Source organism: Octopus bimaculoides, chromosome 8 (genome assembly GCF_046866305.1).
Source record: "Octopus bimaculoides isolate indiv1 chromosome 8, ASM4686630v1, whole genome shotgun sequence".
Classification (NCBI taxonomy): Eukaryota; Metazoa; Mollusca; class Cephalopoda; order Octopoda; family Octopodidae; genus Octopus; species Octopus bimaculoides.
Genome location: NC_142935.1, coordinates 58624258 through 58647360, shown reverse-complemented (window position 1 = coordinate 58647360; position 23103 = coordinate 58624258). Strand labels below are relative to the sequence as shown.

Here is a 23103-nt window from a genome sequence, read left to right as displayed (position 1 = left end):
ATACATGTGAATTAATACTACTGCGCATCTGGAGCTTGCTAATACCATAAAGTATAAATATATTAAGTTCGAACAACCGGCCATTAGTCCTGTTATGGCTAACCAATAAAAAAACAAACAAAAACAAATATATATATACATACATACACACACACTCATATATATGTATATATATATATATATATATATATATATATATATATTAATAATAATAATAAAGGAGTTACGACGCAAAAACGTATAAATTCAAACGAACATATTTGACCCAGTACGCAACTAGTACGTAATTTATCGACTCCGAAAGTATGGAAGGTAAAGTCAACCTCGGCAGAATTTGAACTCAGAGCGTAATGACAGACGGAATACCGCTAAGCATTTTTCCCGGCGCGGTAACGTTTCTGCCAGCTCACCGCCTTGTGAAACTATAAATATGTTCATTTGAATTTATACGTTTTTGCATCGTAACTCCTTTATTATTATTAATATAACCAAAAGGATCGATTCTTGAAGAGTCTGCATACCTTCACTGTCGTTTTTTTTTCTGCTATTTTAGTGATGATTTTTTGAGTTAGCTTACCAATTATTTTTGTTGGTAGTTAATTTATAATATATTGATATATATATATATATATATATATATATATATATATATATATATATATATATATATATATATATATATATATATATATACATATATGAATGCATGTATATATATATATATATTTATATACAGATATATAGATTTATGTATATACATAACATAATATATATACAATATATAATACATAATATATCGTATATATTTATACGTACACACACACACAAACATACCCAGGGGGTGATAAATAAATACATTGTGCGTGTGTGTGAGCATGTATGCGTGTGCATGTGTGTGTGAGTGTGTATGTGTGTGCGTGCGCAAAATAATGTGAAAAGCAAAAAATTATAGGTATTCAATATATATATATATCATCACTTTGATAAATCTTACCAATATTCGACGATTGGTCGACAAATATTATCGTAAACATCTAATCAATTTGGAACTGAGTTTTGGTAAACATGGGACCAGGAAAAACACTTTTTTAGCATCACATTGATATCCTTGACAAAGACACTTCTTCCTCACTTAAAATTCGTAATTGAAACTATATATATTCCTTTCTACCCTATGCACAAGGCCCGAATTTTTGAGGGAGGGGGCAGTCGATTAGATCGACCCCAGTACGCAACTGGTACTTAATTTATCGACTCCGAAAGTATGAAAGGCAAAGTCAACCTCGGCAGAATTTGAACTGAGAACGTAAAGACAGACGGAATACCGCTAAGCATTTTGCCCGGCGCGGTAACGTTTCTGCCAGCTCGCCGCCTTGTGAAACTATATTATATTGCAACTCCAAGAATGGCTTCTAAAGCTAAACCTATCTCTAGCCGGCTTATATACAAATGTAGAAAAGACAACTCTCGTATGTTTCTAAGTGAGATTATTCCTTTCTGATATCCATTTGTGCTTCTTAAATTTGCTCATACCCAGCAACATATACATATTTATAATATATGAAATACAGCTGCTCATTGCACATAATCATATAACATGAAGTAACACCTAACTGCTTGATATCGTAGATAAAACAACAACTATCCTGATATCACATAAAGCATGGATAAAGAGCAGCAGATAATGCTAAGAAGACAATCTCAATATAGCCTGGATAAAGCCTGGATAAAAAAAGCAGCAGATAAAACTAATAAGACAATCTCAATACATTGCTTACTAACTGGGACCAGCTAATTGTCTTTTCTGCCTAATATTGTAGAACAGCAAAGAAAACCAGCTGTCGTTGTACTGTAAACTTCAGTACATGATCTGAATTGACAAATATAGCCCCACTGTTATCACTAGACATTTTCGAATAAAGAATTATACTTATTCCTCTCCGACACTTTACTCAAGGTGTCTGATCAGATAAGCTAGATCTTGATTTACAACAACGATCTACATTAATACCATTATTAGGTGCATCCTGGATATCAGGTAATCTTATCAAGTCACCAACAATGAGGTTTTGGCCTTAACCCATTTATCAATCACCTTCATCTTCATCCTTCTCTAACAATGTGAATCCACAAGCTAGACCGCACAACCGCATGCTTTGTTTGAATATCGAGAACCAGCTGCATTACAAGGAGCGGACAGTAGGCAGGAAAACATAGTAACAATTCCAAAAAGAAAAAATAGAGAGGTGCAAGAGAGATATAAAGTCACTTGCCATGAATTTCGAAAGGTGGGGCAATATTGCAAGCTCTCTCTCTCTTTTGAAGTTGGAATTAGGGAAAGAGTTAAAAACAAGAGAGGATATGCTGTCACTTGTTCATTACATATGCCCAGTGTGATGGAATATACACAAACTCTATATATGTAGGGGAAATGCGAGATATAACCTCAGGGTCTAACTTTCAAGTTAAGGCTACACAAGTATGTCCACATTAAACCCGTTCTCTTAGGCCTCCAGTCATCATAAAAGTGAGTAGTGCTTTGATGCATACACATACATGTACACACATACATATATGTGGGGTTGTGTATGCGTGTATGTATACATGCAGGCCTATAGTTGCCTAAATATATGGCCATTACCAATTGTTTCATATGATCAATAGCAAGTGTCTAATCGACCCACAGTAACCACAGATTTAGTCGCATTCGGTCTAAATAGGTGAGCTAGTTTCGTTCATTAAAACAAATAGGGAATACATTATTGCAGATATCTGGCCGATTGGAAATATACTTCAGTTTATGACACTTCCATTATTGAGTGAGTAAATAACTCTCTGTCGACCGCGAAATATATGTTATCTATTATAATAAACGCGAAATGATGTCTGTCCGTCCGTCCGGACAGACATCATTTGCATTTGCTCTATACAGACATATACCATTGGGGAATCAGGATGATAGTGGGATTGAAAATCTAGTTCTTCAATATCCAGCATTGGGAATAGTTCCGGATGAGGATTTGTTATACGTTAACGGTTGGAAATTTAAATATTAAAAGAAATCCAAAAATTTGGGAACTTACAATTTTTGCATTTAAGCTGAATTTAAAGTAATACAAAAATTTTGTGATGGCCCAAATCGAAATTCCGCCCAAATCGGACTTTCGGCCAGATCGGACTTTCGGCTTTCCAGTCGGATCGGACTTCTGGCCGGATCGGACTTCTGGCCGGATCGGACTTCTGGCCGGATCGGACTTCTGGTCGGATCGGACTTTCGGTGGAGTCATTTTATTCAGACATTCACCTCAGCTGCTGGATCTTGGAAATGGAAACTGAATAACGGAGACATCAGTTTTCCGAATGGCTGTGGCATTTTTATCAAAACTGTAGAATTGATTACCGACTGATTTTGTGAATGATCCATGCTTACACTAAATAATGAAACTATCGAGGTTGTCAATTGGAAACTTATGCAATCAAGCAATACTGAGAAAAAATTATTGCTCAATTGATATTGTTGTGGACCCCAATGAGGTTGTGAAATATCCTACTGGGTTTCTTAGCTCTTTAGATCCTCCTGGAATGCCTTCTCACAAATTGATATGGAAGAAAGTAATTCCAATCACAATTTTTAGAAACCTGTATCCTCTGCAATGTAACAAACTGGCAAATGTATTCACATCTTTTGGAAGAAACAATCCCCACTGTACAAAGAAAGGGGGTAAATGTGTTTATTCCAAGAATTCTACTGATTCCAGCAGGCGTTCCCTTTGAATTCAAGAGACTTCAATTTCCAGTGAGAGTTTTGCAATATCAATTAACAAGAATGAAGGCCAACCACTGAAAATTGTTGTACTTCACCTCATGCAACAGTGATTTTCCCATAGTTAGTTCTATGTTGGTTGTTCCAGAGTTGGAAATGGCAAGAATCTGTTCCAACTCACACCAAATAGTAAAACCAACAATGTTCTCTATCTTTCTGCTTTACCGTGATCTCCAAATGCCACAGTAATACACAATTCTGCAAATGTGATACTCTGTGATATAAATGTGAGGCGATAGGCTACGAATAAACACTTTATTATTATTGCTACCGTGAAAGTCTGTTTTTATGCTAATATATTATAAATTGCGTGTTGCTTTCTACTGTTTCCCCACATACGCAGTGTAATATTACATTTATATACACACACACATATATACATATATACATATATATTCACATATATGTCTGTGCGTGTGTGTGTGTGTATAAATATATATATATATATATATATATATATATATATATATATATATATATATATATATATTGATAGAAAAAGTAAGACAACAACATATATATATATAGGCATATTTGATATACATGTATGCTCATATATTATACAATATGTTTTAGTAAATATGTGAACGAAAAAGAAATTATGATGATGATGATGATCATGATCATGATCATGATGATAATAATAATAATAATAATAATAATAATAATGATAGAAATAATAATAATAATAATAATAATAATAATAATAATAATAATAATAATAATAATAATAATAATAATAATAGGCGAGAAATGGAAGAAAATTTGAAGAAAGAAGAAAAAACAACATAATAATAATAATAACAAAAGAACAACAACAATAATAATAATAATGATCACAACTGAAACGAGACCCTAATCAACTTCTGTTTGACTTTCTTAATATGGTTTCCAGCATTCGTTTTTTTGCTTCTTTATTTGTTTTTCTTTGTCTGGTTATCAACAGAGAATTAGCAGAGAAATAATAAACATTTTCAACTTAAATCTAATATTAACTTGATACATACATAGATGCGTATGGGAGCAACAACGAAAAGTAAAATAAAACTAAATAAATTTCTTAAGCAAACATTGAACTATGTTTATACAATTTCATCAAGTCCTATTATTTAGCTACGTTCCTCAAGTAGGTTTGTTTGAGGCGGTTTGCTCTCCTATATTTTTTTCATTTTCATAGATATTATTTTGTTATTTTTAAAGCAAAGATTGACAGTAAACTTCGTTAGCTTAATATTTACAATAGAGTGTAGTCACGTTTTAAATAGTTAATCTATCTATTACTTTTTTTATATTTATCTACAGACATTGCTAAGCACTTGAATGGTATTATAGAGGTTTTTTTTTTAACATTTTATGAAGCTTCCTCATGGACGCATCTGTTATTCAGCAGTTGCTATTTGAGAGAATAAAATCTGCTTACTGGTTTCACTTCCCTAGCAGAATCCTTCCATTTATGACACTCATGTCTATAATGTCAACGCACGTAATTAACATCAAAAGGTGTTTAGCCCTTGAAGTATAAATGATGGTGAGATAACATGACTGTGCGGTGTGGAAACTCAGTTCAAGATAATTCTGTTTATAAATACTATTGAAAAGTAAATTGGCACCACGCAATATCATTACCTTTTCTTGCTAATATTCTATGAGTTTAAATTAATTTTTGCACTTCCGAGTAGTCACTCTCAAGTATGTAACATGCATTACTATTCTGTTTATGTTTGAAGAATCAGTGATGATGCTATAAAAATATCCTTTATCCTTTATTTCCTACTTGTTTCAATCGTTTGAATGCTGGTAACGTAGGGCACCGACTTGAAGAATACTTAGTCGAATTAATCGCCCAGTGTTTATCTTTTAAAAGCCTGGCACATATTCTATCGGTCCCTTTTGCCGAACTGCTAAGTAACGAGGACATAAACACACCAACACCGATTGTCTAGCGGTGGAAAGGTACACAGATACAGACACACACACACACACACACACAGACACAAACAAATATACATACACATACCTGCATATACATATATGACAGGCTTCTTCCAGTTCCGTTTACCAAATCCGCTCACAAGGCTCTGGTAGAAGGCATTTGACCAATGTACCAATGCTGTGGCAATGAACCCGGAACCACGCAGTAGTGAAATATGCTTCTTACAACACAACCACACCAGTGCATATGTTGATTATTTGATGGAAGGTTGCTCAGCTGATCATTTGGAAATTATAATGATGTCAATATCTTCGTGTGACTTCTATTTTACCAATACTTAGTAGACCATACGAATATATTTGTGATAGAAACAACAACTAAAGAGATAAAATCACACAATTTCAGAATTTTTGTCCTTATTATCTATGCAGTATGTATAGTATTTTGTGAATCCCGAAAGTGGGAGAACTGAGTACAGAATCCGTTCGAATGTGTGCTGTGGACAAAACGAATTAATTCGATTAAAGACTCAGTTGTCAGATGATGATGGGGTAAAATGGGTGACTAATTGGGTGGTCATCAATATTTGTAGTGTGTATCCCTAGATTATCTGGTGATCCTACCTACGACCTGATTTGATTTATACTACGTAGGTAGAATAGAGGGAAACTATGGCAGCCCCAGAGGATGATTTGTTCACACATGACTCCTACAGAAACGCTTTTCTCATTTATATCTTAAACACTTCCACTGGATTCTCTTTCGTTAAATGATAGACAGCGAATTTAGCTGTTATCGTCATCGCATTGCAATATCGTCTAGAAGGTGATAAGACATACACTAAAGACGAAAATACAGAGATTCTTGAAAATTAATTCTTGAACCACATTTTCTTGCAACAGATTTATTCGATCCGTCTATAATTCGGATTTACAAGTAGATACAACAGTACATTCCTGTCACTTAACTTTGGCAAATGACGTTAACAATTAAAGCTATACTGGCGCGTAAGAAATTTAATTTCATGTACAAAACTATATAAAGATACCCTTGCCTTTTAGTTCTGCCGTGATGTTTTTCCACTTCAGTATAACTTATTCGAAGATGGCTGTACCATCAGTTTTGAATGACCGGCTCGAATTCCTACATAACTCTACATTTAGGATAGCTAAGCATGTCTTTTTAATTTTCATTATTATTTGGGTTATGCATCAAAAGAAATTACTTCATGAACTTGTATGCATCTTGAAGTCGGCTGGGATCGAGAGATAGATTATTTGTATTCTTTCGGAAAGGTCTGGGTTTCATGATAAAAACCCTCTTCTTGGACCCGTAAGGTAAGTCGGTGGAGTTGGACTGGGCCAATAACATAGGATATATATTGAGAATAATAGGTATCTAACTTTCAACAGGGGCCAGACGACCAAATTTCTTACAGTATCTGAAGTTTTATCTTAGAAAATTCGCACTCGTTAATATTTGTTAGGGGGTGAGACTTTCTTTCGGGAACAAACTTGGAATGTGAGGATGTTAGCTAATAGGAAATGGGGGGGGAGCAAAATCATTACAAATTGTCACTAATCCAATCAGCTGGTGCCAACTGCTGGACAGATATCAACGAGATTTCCCGAATTTACTAATGAAAATATTGTGAAAACGTTTCGTCTCACCCTGATTGTATCTAAATACAGCATTCTGTAGCTTGGAGATAGCGATAGCTTATTTTGTCCATAATTCGAAATGGTTAGCTAAAAAGACTATATATTTTTGAACTGCACGGTTTAGCGTTATATGTTTGATTTGCAAAGACCCAGTGACAGGAAGCAGAGCACATCGTTCTCAATACGCCAAATTTACAGAAACTGGATTAGTTATTTAATCATACGTACCGGGACAGAGAAATCGTCAAAAACAAATGGAGGTTCGACCTGAAAAGCGCTATTAACGTAAAATTTCAAAAGGCTTATGGAGAAAGGACGGAAAGAATTTGAAATGGAAGTAAACCTAGTTATAGTTTTAGAACAAGTGCTATTTCTGAATGGTCAGGCAGAGAGCACAAGCGCCACCAACTACTTCCATCATATACAACCGAGTAATAGTCGTACATTGTACTGGATCACATCTGATCACATAAGTGCACCTCCTCATTTGGTATGTGTAAAAGGTTTATGCTCAATTTGCCAGACCCTCCATCTCCACTCAACACTCCCTAGGTGATGGACTGATCATGTCATGACTAATGATGTGTAGATATGCTGTGTGATTACATATAATTTGACCGTGAAAGGATATGCTCGCCTTTTGTCAGACTGATTTTACCTCAACTCGTCGCTGACGGAGCTTCTGACCTGGGACAAGTGACGACCAAGAAAGGACACATGGTATTTGGAATGTCATTAGGTACTTACTTCTCTTTGCCAGCTGGGAAATGCGGTCGGCGGCAATTCTACACTGGTGTTCTATAGGGGATTAATGACAGGTAACAGCGATCACACTCTTGGGGAAGTTCTAGGCGTCGACGAAAATGGACTGCCTAGTCTGTTTTGTCATTCTTGTGAATCAGAAAAACCTGGACTAGCAGTGCTACCGTAAAACATTGCCAATCTTCTACAAACTCTACACACAAAATTACCTTCAGCAGGGCTTGTCCGAGGTGCACAGAGAGCGATGAAACTTCTGTACACACCCTATGGCTAAATATTTCTGATTTATAGGGTTACCCTGAACACCTTCTGTCAGGTGGGGTATAGATCTGGCTTATCAGCTGAGTCCATTATCAAAATCGCACTTATGTCTTCCTTTCACCGTCAAGTGCAGTCATGTTTTATCTGCCTTGTGGTCTTAAGGAAAGGGTTAAAGTGTGAAAATGGACAAAAAGGGCTGAGGTCAGATTCTGTCTTCTTTGGTCAAGCGTTTATCAACATGTTCAGTTAAACTTCGAATGAAGACAGATAAAACAAGTACAAGTTGGGCACTAGAGTTCATATAATCGATTATCACTTTCCTGCTAAAATTATTAGTCTTGCACTAAAATTTTCAATAATCAGTTAAGATGGTGAGCTGGCAGAATCGGTAGCACGCCGGACAAAATGCTTCGCAGCATTCTTTCTGGCTCTTTACGCTCTGAGTTCAGATTCTGCCGTGGTCAACTTTGCCTGTCATTCTTTCGGAGCTGATAAAATATGCAAAAGTTGTACATTGGTAGTTATTTTGAAGGAGAGGATAGAATCAATGCAATGACATACAGATAATTCATAATTTCAGATAGGTGGTTGGTGTCAGAAACTGTACGAGAAGACGTGATTGACGAAAGTTTAACATTTTCAATTACTTCCATAGATATTCTAAGATAAGATCGGTTATAATAAAAAAATATCGTAATTGATTTTGGCTTTCGCTAAATCAGTTTCTTCAAATATCTTACCTGCAATGACACATCCTTTTGTCTGGCAGAGTTGAACATTTGATTGTTTAGTGGTTGCAGGTTGTGGAGTTGACGGCACTGTTGTATTAGGTTGCATTTTGGTACCATTGTTGTTCAAGTGTGATTTTGTAGTAGACATTTGAATGGTCGATGCTGTGGTTCGAACAGATTTCCCACTTTTTGTACTATATGTTGAGTGCTGTATCGATGTTTGTGTCGGAATATATTTTGAAGTTTTCGATAATGATACATTCGATTTAAGTGTTGATGTTGGTTGTGAGTTAATATTTACTGAGGTATTTGCGAGGCCAGTCTTTGTTGTATAATGAGTTGTTCCAGTCAGTCCAGTAATCCTAGTAGCATTAGGTTGTATAGAACTACTGACTGTTGATGATAAGAATGGATTTAAGGATGGGACAGCAGTAGTGGTTGCATTTTTATCTAAAATCAATAGAAAGAATATTGTCATTATTATCCAATTTCCATAGAAATCTGAACGTTTCTTCCAAAGCAAAAATACCTATTTATACATTTCTATTATCTGGAATTATTTGGAACACATTTGAGACATTGAAAATAGTTGGATTTCCTTGTTATTTATTTATCCAAACAAGAATACAGATTACAACTATTACATTTTATTTACATATAATGCTGTTCGTTTTATTCAGTTTTTGTTTTTGTTTTACTTATATGAAATACGCTTTTCGGTGATTTTCTCTAGTTAATTTAATTCCATCCTAAGAATTAAATTAAGTTAGCCAACATAGTAATTATCGACCGGAAAATTATGTCTCACTAGAAAACAAAACAAAATTTTAAATATATCATTCTATCTTCTCAGCTACAATTTACAAGCAACGCCTTCGTTTCTGAATCATGTCACGGACTAAAACATTTTAATGTGACTTTCACACAATAGGCCAATGATATCAGTGGGGCAGAAAGAGAAGGAGTGGTTTCATTTACAATGACAGTAGACAATTGGAAAGAGAACACGTCATTTCAAGCTCATGAAGTGGCGAGGGAAGACTTAGAGGAGAACAGAACTGGGCAGACCACATTATCTTCCTCACGTGTAGCCCGGATCGAATAGTAATTGAGTCTAAGGCTAAGCAAGTTCATTCATTCATAAAGTATCAATGAGAGGTACAATTCTCTGTATGTAGAGAGTACTGTGTGAATCTCAAAAGTTTCATTTTGTTGTGTTGGGCACAGAAACTTCCTGTTCTCTATAGCTGGAGTGCACAACCCGCTATTCCTTCCCTCTCTTCCCCCTTCTTCTGCTGCTTTATCTCCATATTTTTCTTTGTCTTCTTGGTAAGGTAGTTATTTTAGTTTTCTCACGATAATGTGACAGTGTCTATCCTTCTTTTCTTCTGCTAAAAATATGATGTTAACAAAATATCTTTCAGCGGTGAGATGGCAGAATATTTAGAACGTGGGGCAAAATGTTTAGCGGCATTTCTTTAGTTTTTACGTTCTGAGTTCACATTCGGCAAAAGTTGACTTTACCTTTCATCCTTTAAGGGTCGATAAAATAAGTGTCAGTTGACCACTGAGATGGATGTAACCGACTTTGCCCCTCCTCTGAAATTTCTGGCTTTGTGCCAAAATTTTGAACCATTATTAAAAACATAATTATGCCAGTGGCACAATTTGACAATATTTTGGTAATTTCTATAACAGCGATTAACAGAGGTCCATTTATTTTTTACTTTATGAGATATTTGTGAGACGAGATATAAATCTAACAGCAGCGAACTATTTTATGCATCGTCATTGAATAAACAGCAATACGAATCACTTTTAAAGCCTACAAGAATATTTGAGAAAAATCAGTTATGATTAGTCTACAAACCAGATTTAAAAAAAAGAAAATTATTGGGCTGCGTTAAACCCATTCAAGGTTCAGATACTAAAGGTACCCGCAATGAAAGATTACATCTACCACCAATGAAGAATAACAGTTTCTGCAATAGACTTCCATTCAGGTTTTGACTACCAAATATCATTCACAAGTATTTGACAGACCCAATCCTATAGCAGAAAATCTTTGCTCACGTGCAGCGGGATTCATCTTGAATATTGGAACTCACAAAGCAAACATCTTAACCGCAAAATTGAACCTGAGTTTTATAAATTTGCATCATGGGGGAACATAACTAAATTCTATTTGTTTACTTTAGTCTGCGGCCCCAATGGTTTCTGCCATTCTAACATATTTATTCAAACATAAATATAAAACAATGAAACAGACATTAAATATTTCCAAACCGTTAAGACTTCTATACGTACCGATTTGTTTCCCAGTTCTTGATCTGAAAATAACTAAAACCAATGCTGAAGTAACTGCTAAGACACAGATGACTAATAACAGAGTCAATACGAAGAGCACTCTTTCCATTCGAGACCATCCTGTTTTAAAACTGAAAAAAAAAAATGTGAAAGGCATGTGTAATTCGCTAATTATGCAAATATATACCCCCAACGATTCTGCTAATTTCTCTCTCTCTCTTTCTCTCTCTCTCTCTCTCTTTCTCTCTCTCTCTTTCTCTCTCTCTCTCTCTCTCTCTCTCTCTCTCTTTGTCTGTTTCCCTCTCACACACGCACGTACTCAAACTCATACGTACACATACGCGCACAAACAAGGAACACACACACATATAGACTTAGAAACACACACACATGTATATGTCTATATATATATATATATATATATATATATATATATATATATATATATATATATACGCGTGTGTGTATATATATGTATCATCATCATCATCATCATCGTTTAACGTCCGCCTTCCATGCTAGCATGGGTTGGACGATTTGACTGAGGACTGGTGAAACCGGATGGCAACACCAGGCTTCAATCTAATTTGGCAGAGTTTCTACAGCTGGATGCCCTTCCTAACGCCAACCACTCAGAGAGTGTAGTGGGTGCTTTTACGTGTCACCCGCACGAAAACGGCCACGCTCGAAATGGTGTCTTTTATGTGCCACCCGCACAAGAGCCAGTTCAGGGGCGCTGGCAACGATCTCGCTCGAAAACCCTACAAAGGCCAGTCAGGCGGTATATATATATATATATATATGTATATATATATATATATATATATGTCTGTACGTATTGTCGTCGTCGTTTAACGTCCGCTTTCCATGCTAGCATGGGTTGGACGACTTGACTGAGGACTGGTGAAACCAGATGGCTACACCAGACTCCAATCTGATTTGGCAGTGTTTCTACAGCTAGATGCCCTTCCTAAAGCCACCCACTCAGAGAGTGTAGTGGGTGCTTTTACGTGTCACCCGCACGAAGGCCAGTCAGGCGGTACTGGCAAAGGCCACGCTCATCTCGCTCGAGAAACCTCATGTGTCACCCGCACAATAGCCAGCCCAGGGGCACCAGCAACGATCCCGCTCGAAAAATCCCAGAACCTCACACAAGAGCCAGTTCAGCGACACCGGCAACGATCTCGCTCGAAGAAATTTCATGTGTCACCAGCACAAGAGCCAGTCCAGGGGCACTAGCAACAATCTCGCTCGAAAGATTTCATGTGTCACCCGCACAAGAGCCAGTCCAGGGGCACTGGCATCGATCTCGCTCGAAAGATTTCATGTGTCTCCCGCACATGAGCCAGTCTATGGGCACTGGCAACGATCCCGCTCGAAACATTTCCTGTGTCACCCGCACAAGAGCCAGTCCAGGGGCACTGGCATCGATCCCGCTCAAAAGATTTCATGTGTCTCCCGCACATGAGCCAGTCTATGGGCACTGGCAACGATCCCGCTCGAAACATTTCATGTGACACCCGCACAAGAGCCAGTCCAGGGGCACTGGCATCGATCCCGCTCGAAACATTTCATGTGTCACCTGCACAAGAACCAGTCCAGGGGCACTGGCATCGATCCCGCTCGAAACATTTCATGTGTCACCCGCACAAGAACCAGTCCAGGGGCACTGGCATCGATCCCGCTCGAAACATTTCATGTGTCACCCGCACAAGAGCCAGTCCAGAGGCACTGGCAACGGTCTCGATCAAAAGATATATATATATATATATATATATATATATATATATATATATATGAAATCGCGACTGCAAGCCAGTACATATCAGGTATTAGCTTCACCGTTTCCTTCCGCTTTTTCAGGTACTTATTCTCATTCGTTATGCTGCTTGCTAGAACTATAATAGCAATAAATGTCCTTAATGTTTGAATTGTCTATCGCGCATTTATATCAGCTATTCATGCGTAATGATAATAATAACCAAATACATAAATTTCTGTATAGGAATTTAAACGATATATATATATATAGATATAGATAGATATATATGCATAGGTTTGTTCGTTTTGCATTATTCAGTATGTTTACGTGCGGCACTGCTTTAGTGTATTCATTTGAATGGTTGAATATAAATGTGCTTTCTATTTATTTTGTATATTTGCCAGCGCAACGAATTATATGTTGATAAATTGTGTGTAAACAAATGGAGTCACTACAATTTATGTCTCTGTGTTCATTTCTGGATGAGATTTCAGCCATATACTTATTTATATATGTCTGAACTGTATTTGTTTCCATTGCGTACGTATGTACGTGTTTATACGTTTAAGTATTCATTTGAATAGTTTAATAGAAAAGTCTTTTCTTTATATCTTTTGTGGGTTTGCCAGGGCAACGAATTATCACTTAATATATTGTTTGTAAACAAAGGGAACTCATTCTAACATCACCGTACTGTATACAGGCACAACATATTGATGTGGGAACGTACTATACCACATATAATAGCAACAATAATAATAACAACAACAACAACAACAACAACAACAACAACAACAACAACAACAACAATAATAATAATAATAATAATAATAATAATAATAATAATAATAATAGCAGCAATAAATAAATAAGCAAACCATTTGATATATTATAAAGAGATGCAAAAAATCTTTAAATTTGTAACTTTGTGTGTATGTTTCTTTGACTTGTTGATAGCTGCTTTCAGAGGCAATTTTTATTTTAGAGTATTTTACATACATACCACGATACATACATACATACATACATACATACATCCATACATACATACATACATACATACATAAATACATACATACATACATAAATACATACGCGCACTCACAACTAACTGTCTATTTACGTATTTCTCTGTTTATATATTTATATATTTCTTTTTTTCTCTCGTTCTCTCTTCCTATATATATATATATATATATATATATATATATATATATATATATATATATATATATATATAAGGTTTCGCCTTATGCGATATGTATACGTTGCTAAGTATTTGAAATATAGCTATTCAGTTATATCGTGAAATGAAAAGGAAATGATTTAAACTCCGTTAATTATGACGTGTAAAATACTAAATAAAATGTTTTTAGTTGTCTTCAGGTGGTTATTATCAAAATCAGGGGTTATCAAACTTTTTGACTTGCGGACCCCTTTATATTTCAGGCTTTACCTTAGGGACCCCCTTATAAACGCTTATGAAATTTATACATAAATATTTGCTTAAAATAACATATATTTTTACATTTATTTATTTAACAGTATTTAACAAATAGGTTTATTGTCAATTAAAAGATTTCGATTAAAAAACATATTTAAAATCAAATTGACCATAAAAAGTATTTGCTGTCCACGGACACCCTGTCTTGTCCTTGCGGGCCCCCTGAGGTCCGCCGACCACAGTTTGAAAACCCTGATCAAAATGATATCAATGCATCTTTTAACGACTTGCTGCAATTGCTAATAGGGTCTCTCAGATGAGTATGAACCTGTATCAGCATCGTCACGCGTGAACAGATTGTTATGTGGAAAACTGGCAGATGTTCATTCGAGTAACACAATCCAATGATGTAGTCCCAAAAAAGACGCCAATTTTCGTCCGAACGTAGGAAGGAACTTGACATCCGTAATATACATGGGCTTTATGCAATACATAAGGAAAGAACAAATATCCTAGGGCATCAGTTTCGGCACTCTGAAAATTCTACCGACCCATTTTGTGACAGGCGTATTTCTATATTTTCACGAACCAAGCGTAACTGTCTGGTAAGGAGTTTGCTTCCCAATAACATGTTTCCGGATGCGATGTTCGAGCAGCACCTTACAGAGTTTTAGTCGAAGAAATCGACCCTAGGAATTCTTCTTTGTAAGCTTAATACTTATTCTATCGCTCTATTATGCTGAAACGATAAGTTACGAATATATATACGGCGGTCATCTTTCAGTTTCCGTCCACCAAATCCACTCACAAGGCTTTTCTCGGTCAGAGGCTATAGTAGAAGACATCTGCCCAAGGTGCCACGCAGTGGGGCTGAACCCGAAACTATATGGCTGGGAAGCAACCGTCACACAGCCATATATGTATATGTGTGGTGTGTGCGCGTGTGTGTGTGTGTGTGTCTGTGTGTGTGTGTGTGTGTGTGTGTGTGTGTGTGTGTTCGTGTGTGAGTATAATGATGCATTTATATACATCTGATAAATTTTGTTTTGCCCGCGAACATCCTCGGTAAATGAATGAATTGACATAGTTCAAGTTGCCTAAATAGGCATGTAGATAGAAGGCTAGATATTTACGTAAAAATTAGATTAGTATGCAAATGACAGGATGAAAGGGTACTGAAAGTGAGAACGCACACAGTATAACACATATGGTGCTGGAGTGCTAAGCATGTTTACTAGTAACTGGTTAGAGTCAGCAAGTTTAGTAGTGTCTTGAGAAAGACAGTGGGTTAATTGGTGTTAGTGGTAATGCGAAAAGGAAGTGGTGGGGGGAGTTGATGGAGACGATTGGGGAATGTGGGCGTAGAGCGTAGTTAGGTGAATTACCGCAGAGTAGAACAGGAAGTGGAGATTTGTGGACGAAGAAACAGAAGCAGAGGACATTTGCTCGTATTTATAAAGACGGAAACATACACAAGAGGAAACACGTACACTTGATAGGGGTTCAGAAATAAACGGTCTACAACAAGAACTCACACACACACACACGCATACATACACATATGCACACACACACACACACATACACACATGTATGTATATATTTATGTATGTATGTATGTATGTATGTATGTATACAAACTTGTTACCAGTTCAAATATACGAGAGGCATGATCGTACCCCCAAAGAAAGCTATTTTTTGTATTTTGTCACTGAGAAAATTTCTCGGCGAAGAAAGTCATAATATTTCTATCTATACAATTTTGTAGTTTAATATATAGATTCTTAGCTTCGTATAGCTGTCAAGTCAAGCTCTTCTAGCGGACTCAGCTAGCATATCACAAGATAATCCTGTACGGAAGAGTATAATGCAACATTCTGTGCATTATAAGGCTCACTTCGAGAGTTGCATTCCCTCGCGTTCGGTGCAATTTGTTTATTATGGTAGTTTTGGCTTGAATAGTCCCTCCTAGCGTGAGGCATTTTATGTATAGTAATGTCCTTAATATAACTAAAAATGGATACTTATATATATATATATATATATAAGTGTGTGTGTGTGTGTGTGTGTGTGTGTGTGTGTGTGTGTGTGTGTGTGTGTTTATATACACATATGTTTGTATGTATGTAGTATATGTGTGTTTGTAAGTGCGTGTGTGTGTAGTGTATGTGCGTGCATGTGTGTCTGTGTGTTTACGGACTTGCTGTGAACATTTGACTTCTTGGATCGTAGTGCTGTAAGCGAAATATGCAGTATGCCTTATGCATCGCTTTACAGTTTTGAGAACAAAAGATTCCTTCCAGAAAGAGCGACTAAAAGACGTATCGACGGAAAAAGAAAATAGATCAGAACTAGTCCTTTCTCGACAGCGAAAGGATGAACGAAAAACCTGTGGCTAGTGATGTTGAGTCTATGTATGAGGGTAATGCTATTACAATATTTATGTTATGAGACAGGATAAGATGATTCATTTACAAAAAATTTTGATCGTTGCGGAGGGTGCGTTTTCAGAATTTGTTTTATTTCTCTCTTCCTTCAATTCAAATGTCACCGTTGTAAATTTTTATTTCGTCCTCTCAGGGTCGATAAATGAATTATCATTCTATTGTTGTTGGGGTTAATGAAGTTGTTAGAGTATCGAATGAGATAACTAATGTTATCTACTATGGCTCTTTGCGTTCAGAGTTTGTATTCGACCTCATAACATATTGGCCTCATACAAGTCGGATATACGCTCCTTGGCGACGTTAATGATTCTAAAACCTCTTCAAATGTCTGACACAGCATCGCATTGCGTCAAAAGGAGCGACTACTAGATCACATCAATAAAACAAGGCGGCTCTCTACTAAGCAGAATAAACTCTCTCGAGAGAGGGTGAGGGAGAGAATTTATTTTATGTGAAAATGTTTAAGATACAGAAATATATCAAACGTAATTCCGTGCAAAATGAAATTTTCCTGAGCGTCGAGATTTATTGAAACTGTTGCTTTTGGGAATTAGCTACAAGTTAAAGCAGTATATTCTTATACTACGTTGCTTCCCACGTGAATAATAAAATCAAAAAATCCGTTGAAGAAAAGGATATTTTGAAGTACTGATAATTGCATTGTCTATGATGATCAACACTTATCCCTCCTGCCATGCTGTTGCGCTCAAATTTCAGCCAGCCACACTTGCACATAATGCAGATAAATGTCTACATACAACGCTCAATGCTGCGAATTTGTTTCTTTTCTTCTTGCCTTCCGTCATGTTTGTTTTCGTGGTTATTGTTGGCGTCGTTGATTTTACTTTCTTATAACATTTCTTGTTTTAATTTCCAATCAACGTTAATTCACATTGACTGAGCAGAAATTCTATAATTTAATGAATAACTGAATGAGCGACCGTCTAAGGGAATGATTAAACGAACGAACAACGAACAAATGGACAAATCGATGAATGAAAGAGTGAAAGAATTAGCGAATGAAACATTTTTACAGTGTAACAAAAGAGCTAAAGTTAGAATAACAGAACAATTGATGCAACAGATTAGAATTCAATATATAGCAAAGAACTACAACTGTTCGAAATGACCCTGAAGGCAAAAGAATAGAAACTATAGCACGCAATACAACACACTTCCATTATCTATTGTCTTCGTCATCAGTTTATGATAATTAATTAGCCAACAGTCTTTATAAAAATTTGCTTCTAAATCTTTTTGCATATCAGTGAAGTTTGAGTAATGTTGTTTTTACCAGCCAGAAAATCGAAGTTTATAAATGACTTATTTTGTTATTTGAAATAACAACAGTTTAATACTAATGTTTAACTTTATAGACCCTGGAGAAAATGACATAACGGTTGACCTCAGTAATAAACTGGTAAAGAAAATAGTATGCAATTCATGGCAATAATATTAATGGCTATACGTTTTGGGGGAAAACCGATTGTAACAGTTCAAGTATTTGGGGGATACTTTACAGGCGCTTGGCTCGTACTATACTTTCTCGACCCTAAACCAATGCTAGGCAAATTTTACATGGGTAGAATTTCAACTCATTACGTAAAGAACCAGACTAAATGCTGCAAAGCAATGTGTCCGGCGTGGTAGCGATTCTTCCAGGTCACTGCATTTCCTCACAAATAATAATAATAAAATAAGCAATATATATAACACAAGCAGGAAAAAAAAATGTTGGTTGCTTGATTCTTTAGTCCTGCTTGTATCGTACAGAGGAAGAATGGGAGTGAAAGAGAAATATTGAGAGAGAGCATAAGAGATGCACGATGAATACACATGCAAGGCTTGATGGAAGGTAGTGTGTAAATGAACGGTATACACAAAATGAACGGTATACACACGTACACACACACACTATAAGAGATATTCATATAAACAGGGAAGGAAATAAGGATGTGCATATATATATATATATATATATATATATATAGGTATTTCAAATTTTAGAGGTAATACTTGATAATTGTAAGCACCTGTATATGCCAGATAATGGCCGAGGTGAAAGAATAAATTAAAAACGTAAAATTCGGTTTTAATTTTACGTTTTTAATTTATATATATATATATATACATACATAGATAGATAGATAGATAAACAGATATTATATCTAATATACAATATATATATGTGTGTGTGTGTGTGTGTGTGTGTGTGTGTGTGTGTGTGTGTGTGTGTGTGTGTGTGTGTGTGTGTGTGTGTGTGTGTGAATTATTTCTAAAATGCTAACTGTAATGTTTGAAACATTGCTTGAAAATCAATGAGCGTTCGTAAGTATTCAATTTCTCATCCCACCCCTCTCTCTCTCTCTTTCTGTTTCTCTCCATCTCTCTCTCTCTCTCTCTCTCTCTCTCTCTCTCTCGCTCTCCCTCTCCCACGTGGTGCTTATCTTGATCTTTTGAAACACACTACAGCGTGTCCTATTTCTGCTAACTGTTGCCCTATAACACCTATTTTCTTATCTCAAATTAATGGAACCAATCATTAACAACGGCTCACGGCAACACACAGAATCTATCTCTTACTTCCATAATTACCAAAATAGTTTTCAAAAAGTCAGATCTACTAGAGACTTACAATCTTTTCCAGCAATGAACTCTTTCCCTAGTGAAAATTATTGAAAACAATGCCTTACCCTCCATAGCAGCAAATCATTTGACAGAATTATAGCGCGTCACGGACGGTGTTATTCTGTTCGAACTTCCTGCTTACGGACCTTTCCGTCTCTCATTTCTTGGGTTGTTAGCTTCCTGTAGATCTATTTGTGATATAGCCTATACTGATGTAACCCTCTCTGGTCTACCTTCAGTCAGCTCTCCTAGGCCTCATAGTTTGTTTTTGTCCTCCATATTCTTCCCCCAATGCAACATCCACTTCTCATCAGCTTCAGTGACAGACATTCTCACAAAAGGACACCACTATTGAAAATCTGCTCTAAATGAAATAATGTACTTATGTTTTAAGCAAAACAAAAAAAAAAGAAACAAGAAAACACAACCACTGTATTTATAAAGCAAACTCCTTCGCACTTCAATCCCAAACATGAGCAGCACATAACAAGAACACGTTAAGTTGTTCCAAAAACAAGTCCTCACCAGATATGAGAGTTTCCTCCACATGTTATGGTGGTGCTGCAGCATTGCTGAAGTCAAACAACCGACACAAGTAAAAGAATAAAAGATTAGGCAACACTCAATCTGAGAGACAAAATTCAATCTTCTTAGCCAGAAAAATAAACTGTAAGTTTTCCAACCGCAATTAAGCCTCTATAAGTCTCAAGTGATATTCACAACGGCGTAGTGCTCCCACATCTTTAACATTTTTCCTTCAACAAAACCCATCCAGCAAAAGAAAGCGCGATTTGTTTGCATATATTTATTTAGAAAAGCCCCCGCTTCAATACTGACTCACACTTTCCACTTAATATATTTTTTTACCCTTTTAAATTTTTTACCCTTCTAAACAGTTCTTGTACTGTTTCCATTCAGGCACTCTCGAATCGCCCATACCTCCTGCTCTCCTAATTATGATTTGTCCATCTAAATTCTCCACCAATTTTAATGGTTAATCCTTCCTCCCACACATAATATACCTCTGAACTACCCTCCCCATTCTTACTTTTCCAGTAGTCGCCTACTTGCAAATGTTTAAACGGAACGTTAACATCATCAGTCTGACTGATGTTGAAAAATCTTCTAAGTCTATTTGCACTACTTTTTCCTCCAAAACATCCTAATAAAAAAATCAATTTCTGTATACCGTTAATTGTGAACCATTGGCTATGAATCATTGATTGTAAATCAAATATTTGTTTTTACTAGTCATCAAACAAATGATTTGCTTATTTGACATTAGAATGCTATTGCTGATTGTATAAGCCGCACAGTAATAGTGTCACACGTTTTGTTAAGCATAATCGATGCCAGAGAAAGTGCATAACGCCATTTTCTAAATCTTTATGTTCTGAGTTCAATTTTCGCTGAGGTCGACATCTTTCATCTTTTCGATATTGAAAAATAGAAAGCACCAGTTGAATACTGCGGTCGATGTAATCGACTAGCAAATCACCCCAGAATATCAAGCCTTGTGCCTATATTGATAATAATAATAATAATGATAATAATAATAATAATTATTATTATTATTCAGTAGTTTTATTTTTATAACGTGCTTTCACTTCACTACCGAGCGCAGCTCTGTGCGCCTTGGGTATGTGCTGTGGTTTGCTGTGGTGCTCTTATGTTTACTGTATTGAAAGTGTTTTGCGTAGAATGTGTGCAGTACCCAGTAGTGCAATTTTCTGTATGTTATATATATTTGTAAGTCCTGGTGTTTTTGTTATGTATTTGTCTGAATATTTTTTTATTATACCTAAGGCACCTACTATGATAGGAATTGTTTCTGTTTTTAGATTCCACATTCGAGTTATCTCTATTTCCAGGTCTTTGTATTTTGAATGTTTTTCCATTTCTTTTAGAGAAATTATTATTATTACTATTATTATTATTATTATCATTATCATTATTATTATTATTATTATTATTATTATTATTATTATTATTATTATTATTATTATTATTATTATTATTATTACCTCTGCCTTACAGAAAGCGGAGCTATTGTTTTCAGTCGTGTTTGTTTGCTTGAATGTGGACAAGGTATCTTAAGAACCGCGGGATGGATTTGGATGAAACTTTCAGGAATGTCTGACCTCGTGATCGGCATGAAGTGATTAGAATTTTAGATCGATCCGGTACCGGACAAGGAATCTGGATTATTTTTCCTGTTTTTTTTTGTTTTTTTACTTAATTTCTGAGAGCTGTCAGGTTCATTTATAGTATTCCCGTTTGTGAGAGCAGTCGAGTTTATTTCAGATATTCACATTTCAAAAATCATGTCTGGCTAATCACTGAGAGGACATTGTTGTTGCCTTGGCAGAAGCTTGCGCTTTCTGAGTGCTCTTGTTATTACTACTATTGAGTTAGAAAGTTGTGCACTGGGTTAAAATATAGTCCCAGGCACACGCTTCATAGCCATATGTGCGTGCGTGACATGGTGATCTCATACCAGGATAAACAACGCTTGGCCTTGTAGGTGGGGCTTAGTTAGAATTTACTTCTGGTTGAGTGACCCATCCCACTCAAAAGGTCATTGAAAAGGTTCGTTTAAGGATGTTGATCGAAACACCCATATATCCAGAGGTGACTTTTGGAAACCACAAATAATTCTTCTAGATACGTGGCTTAGATCCTCCCCCAATACTTCCGCTCTTGATAAACGGTGGTCATATCGTCAGCCACTACAATCTGCTGAAATGGTTGAGGTCAAATAAGTGACAAGCAAATATGTGGTACAGAGTAGAATATTTGCTCTAGCTTCTGTTTTATATCGAGACAAAACAAGTAAATGAGAAAACTTCCAATCAGTTAAGCTCAGGAGTCATGAGAGCCAGTGCCTGGTACTGCATCAGGCCATGCGTATTATTATCATTATTATTATTATTATTATTATTATTATTATTATTATTATTATTATTATTAGTATTATTATTATCATTATTGTTGTTGTTGTTATTATTATTATTATTATTATTATTATTATTATTATTATTATTATTATTATTATTATTATTATTATTATTATTACCTCCGACTTAGCAAAGGCGGAGCTATTGTTTTCAGTCGTGTTTTTTTTTGTTTATTTCACCGTTGACAAGATATCTCAGGAGCCGCTTCATGGATTCAGATGAAACTTTCAGAGATATTTGGCCTCGTAACTAGCACAAAGTGATTAAATTTGGGGATCGATCTGGTACCGGACAAGGATTCTGGATATTTTGTTATATTTACTTTACTTTTCATGAGGCAACAGTCACGAAAAAGAAAACAGCAGTGGCAGTAGCGATAGCAACAAC

At 35.9% G+C, this 23103-nt stretch overlaps 1 protein-coding gene across 3 annotated transcripts in view; it reads right to left on the bottom strand.

The window, feature by feature from the left end:
• Window positions 1–23103, bottom strand: part of LOC106877777 (neprilysin) — a 323337-nt gene that overhangs the window by 231841 nt on the left and 68393 nt on the right. For all 3 annotated transcript variants that reach the window (XR_016242904.1, XM_089356536.1, XM_089356538.1), the window contains 2 exons: window positions 11479–11609; window positions 9181–9621 (listed from right to left, as the gene is read on the bottom strand). Coding sequence is in view for 2 of the 3 variants with exons in the window: in XM_089356536.1 (XP_089212662.1) it covers window positions 9181–9621; window positions 11479–11609 (572 nt within the window). In the remaining variant the exon portion in view is untranslated. The remainder of the gene's footprint in view (window positions 1–9180; window positions 9622–11478; window positions 11610–23103) is intronic.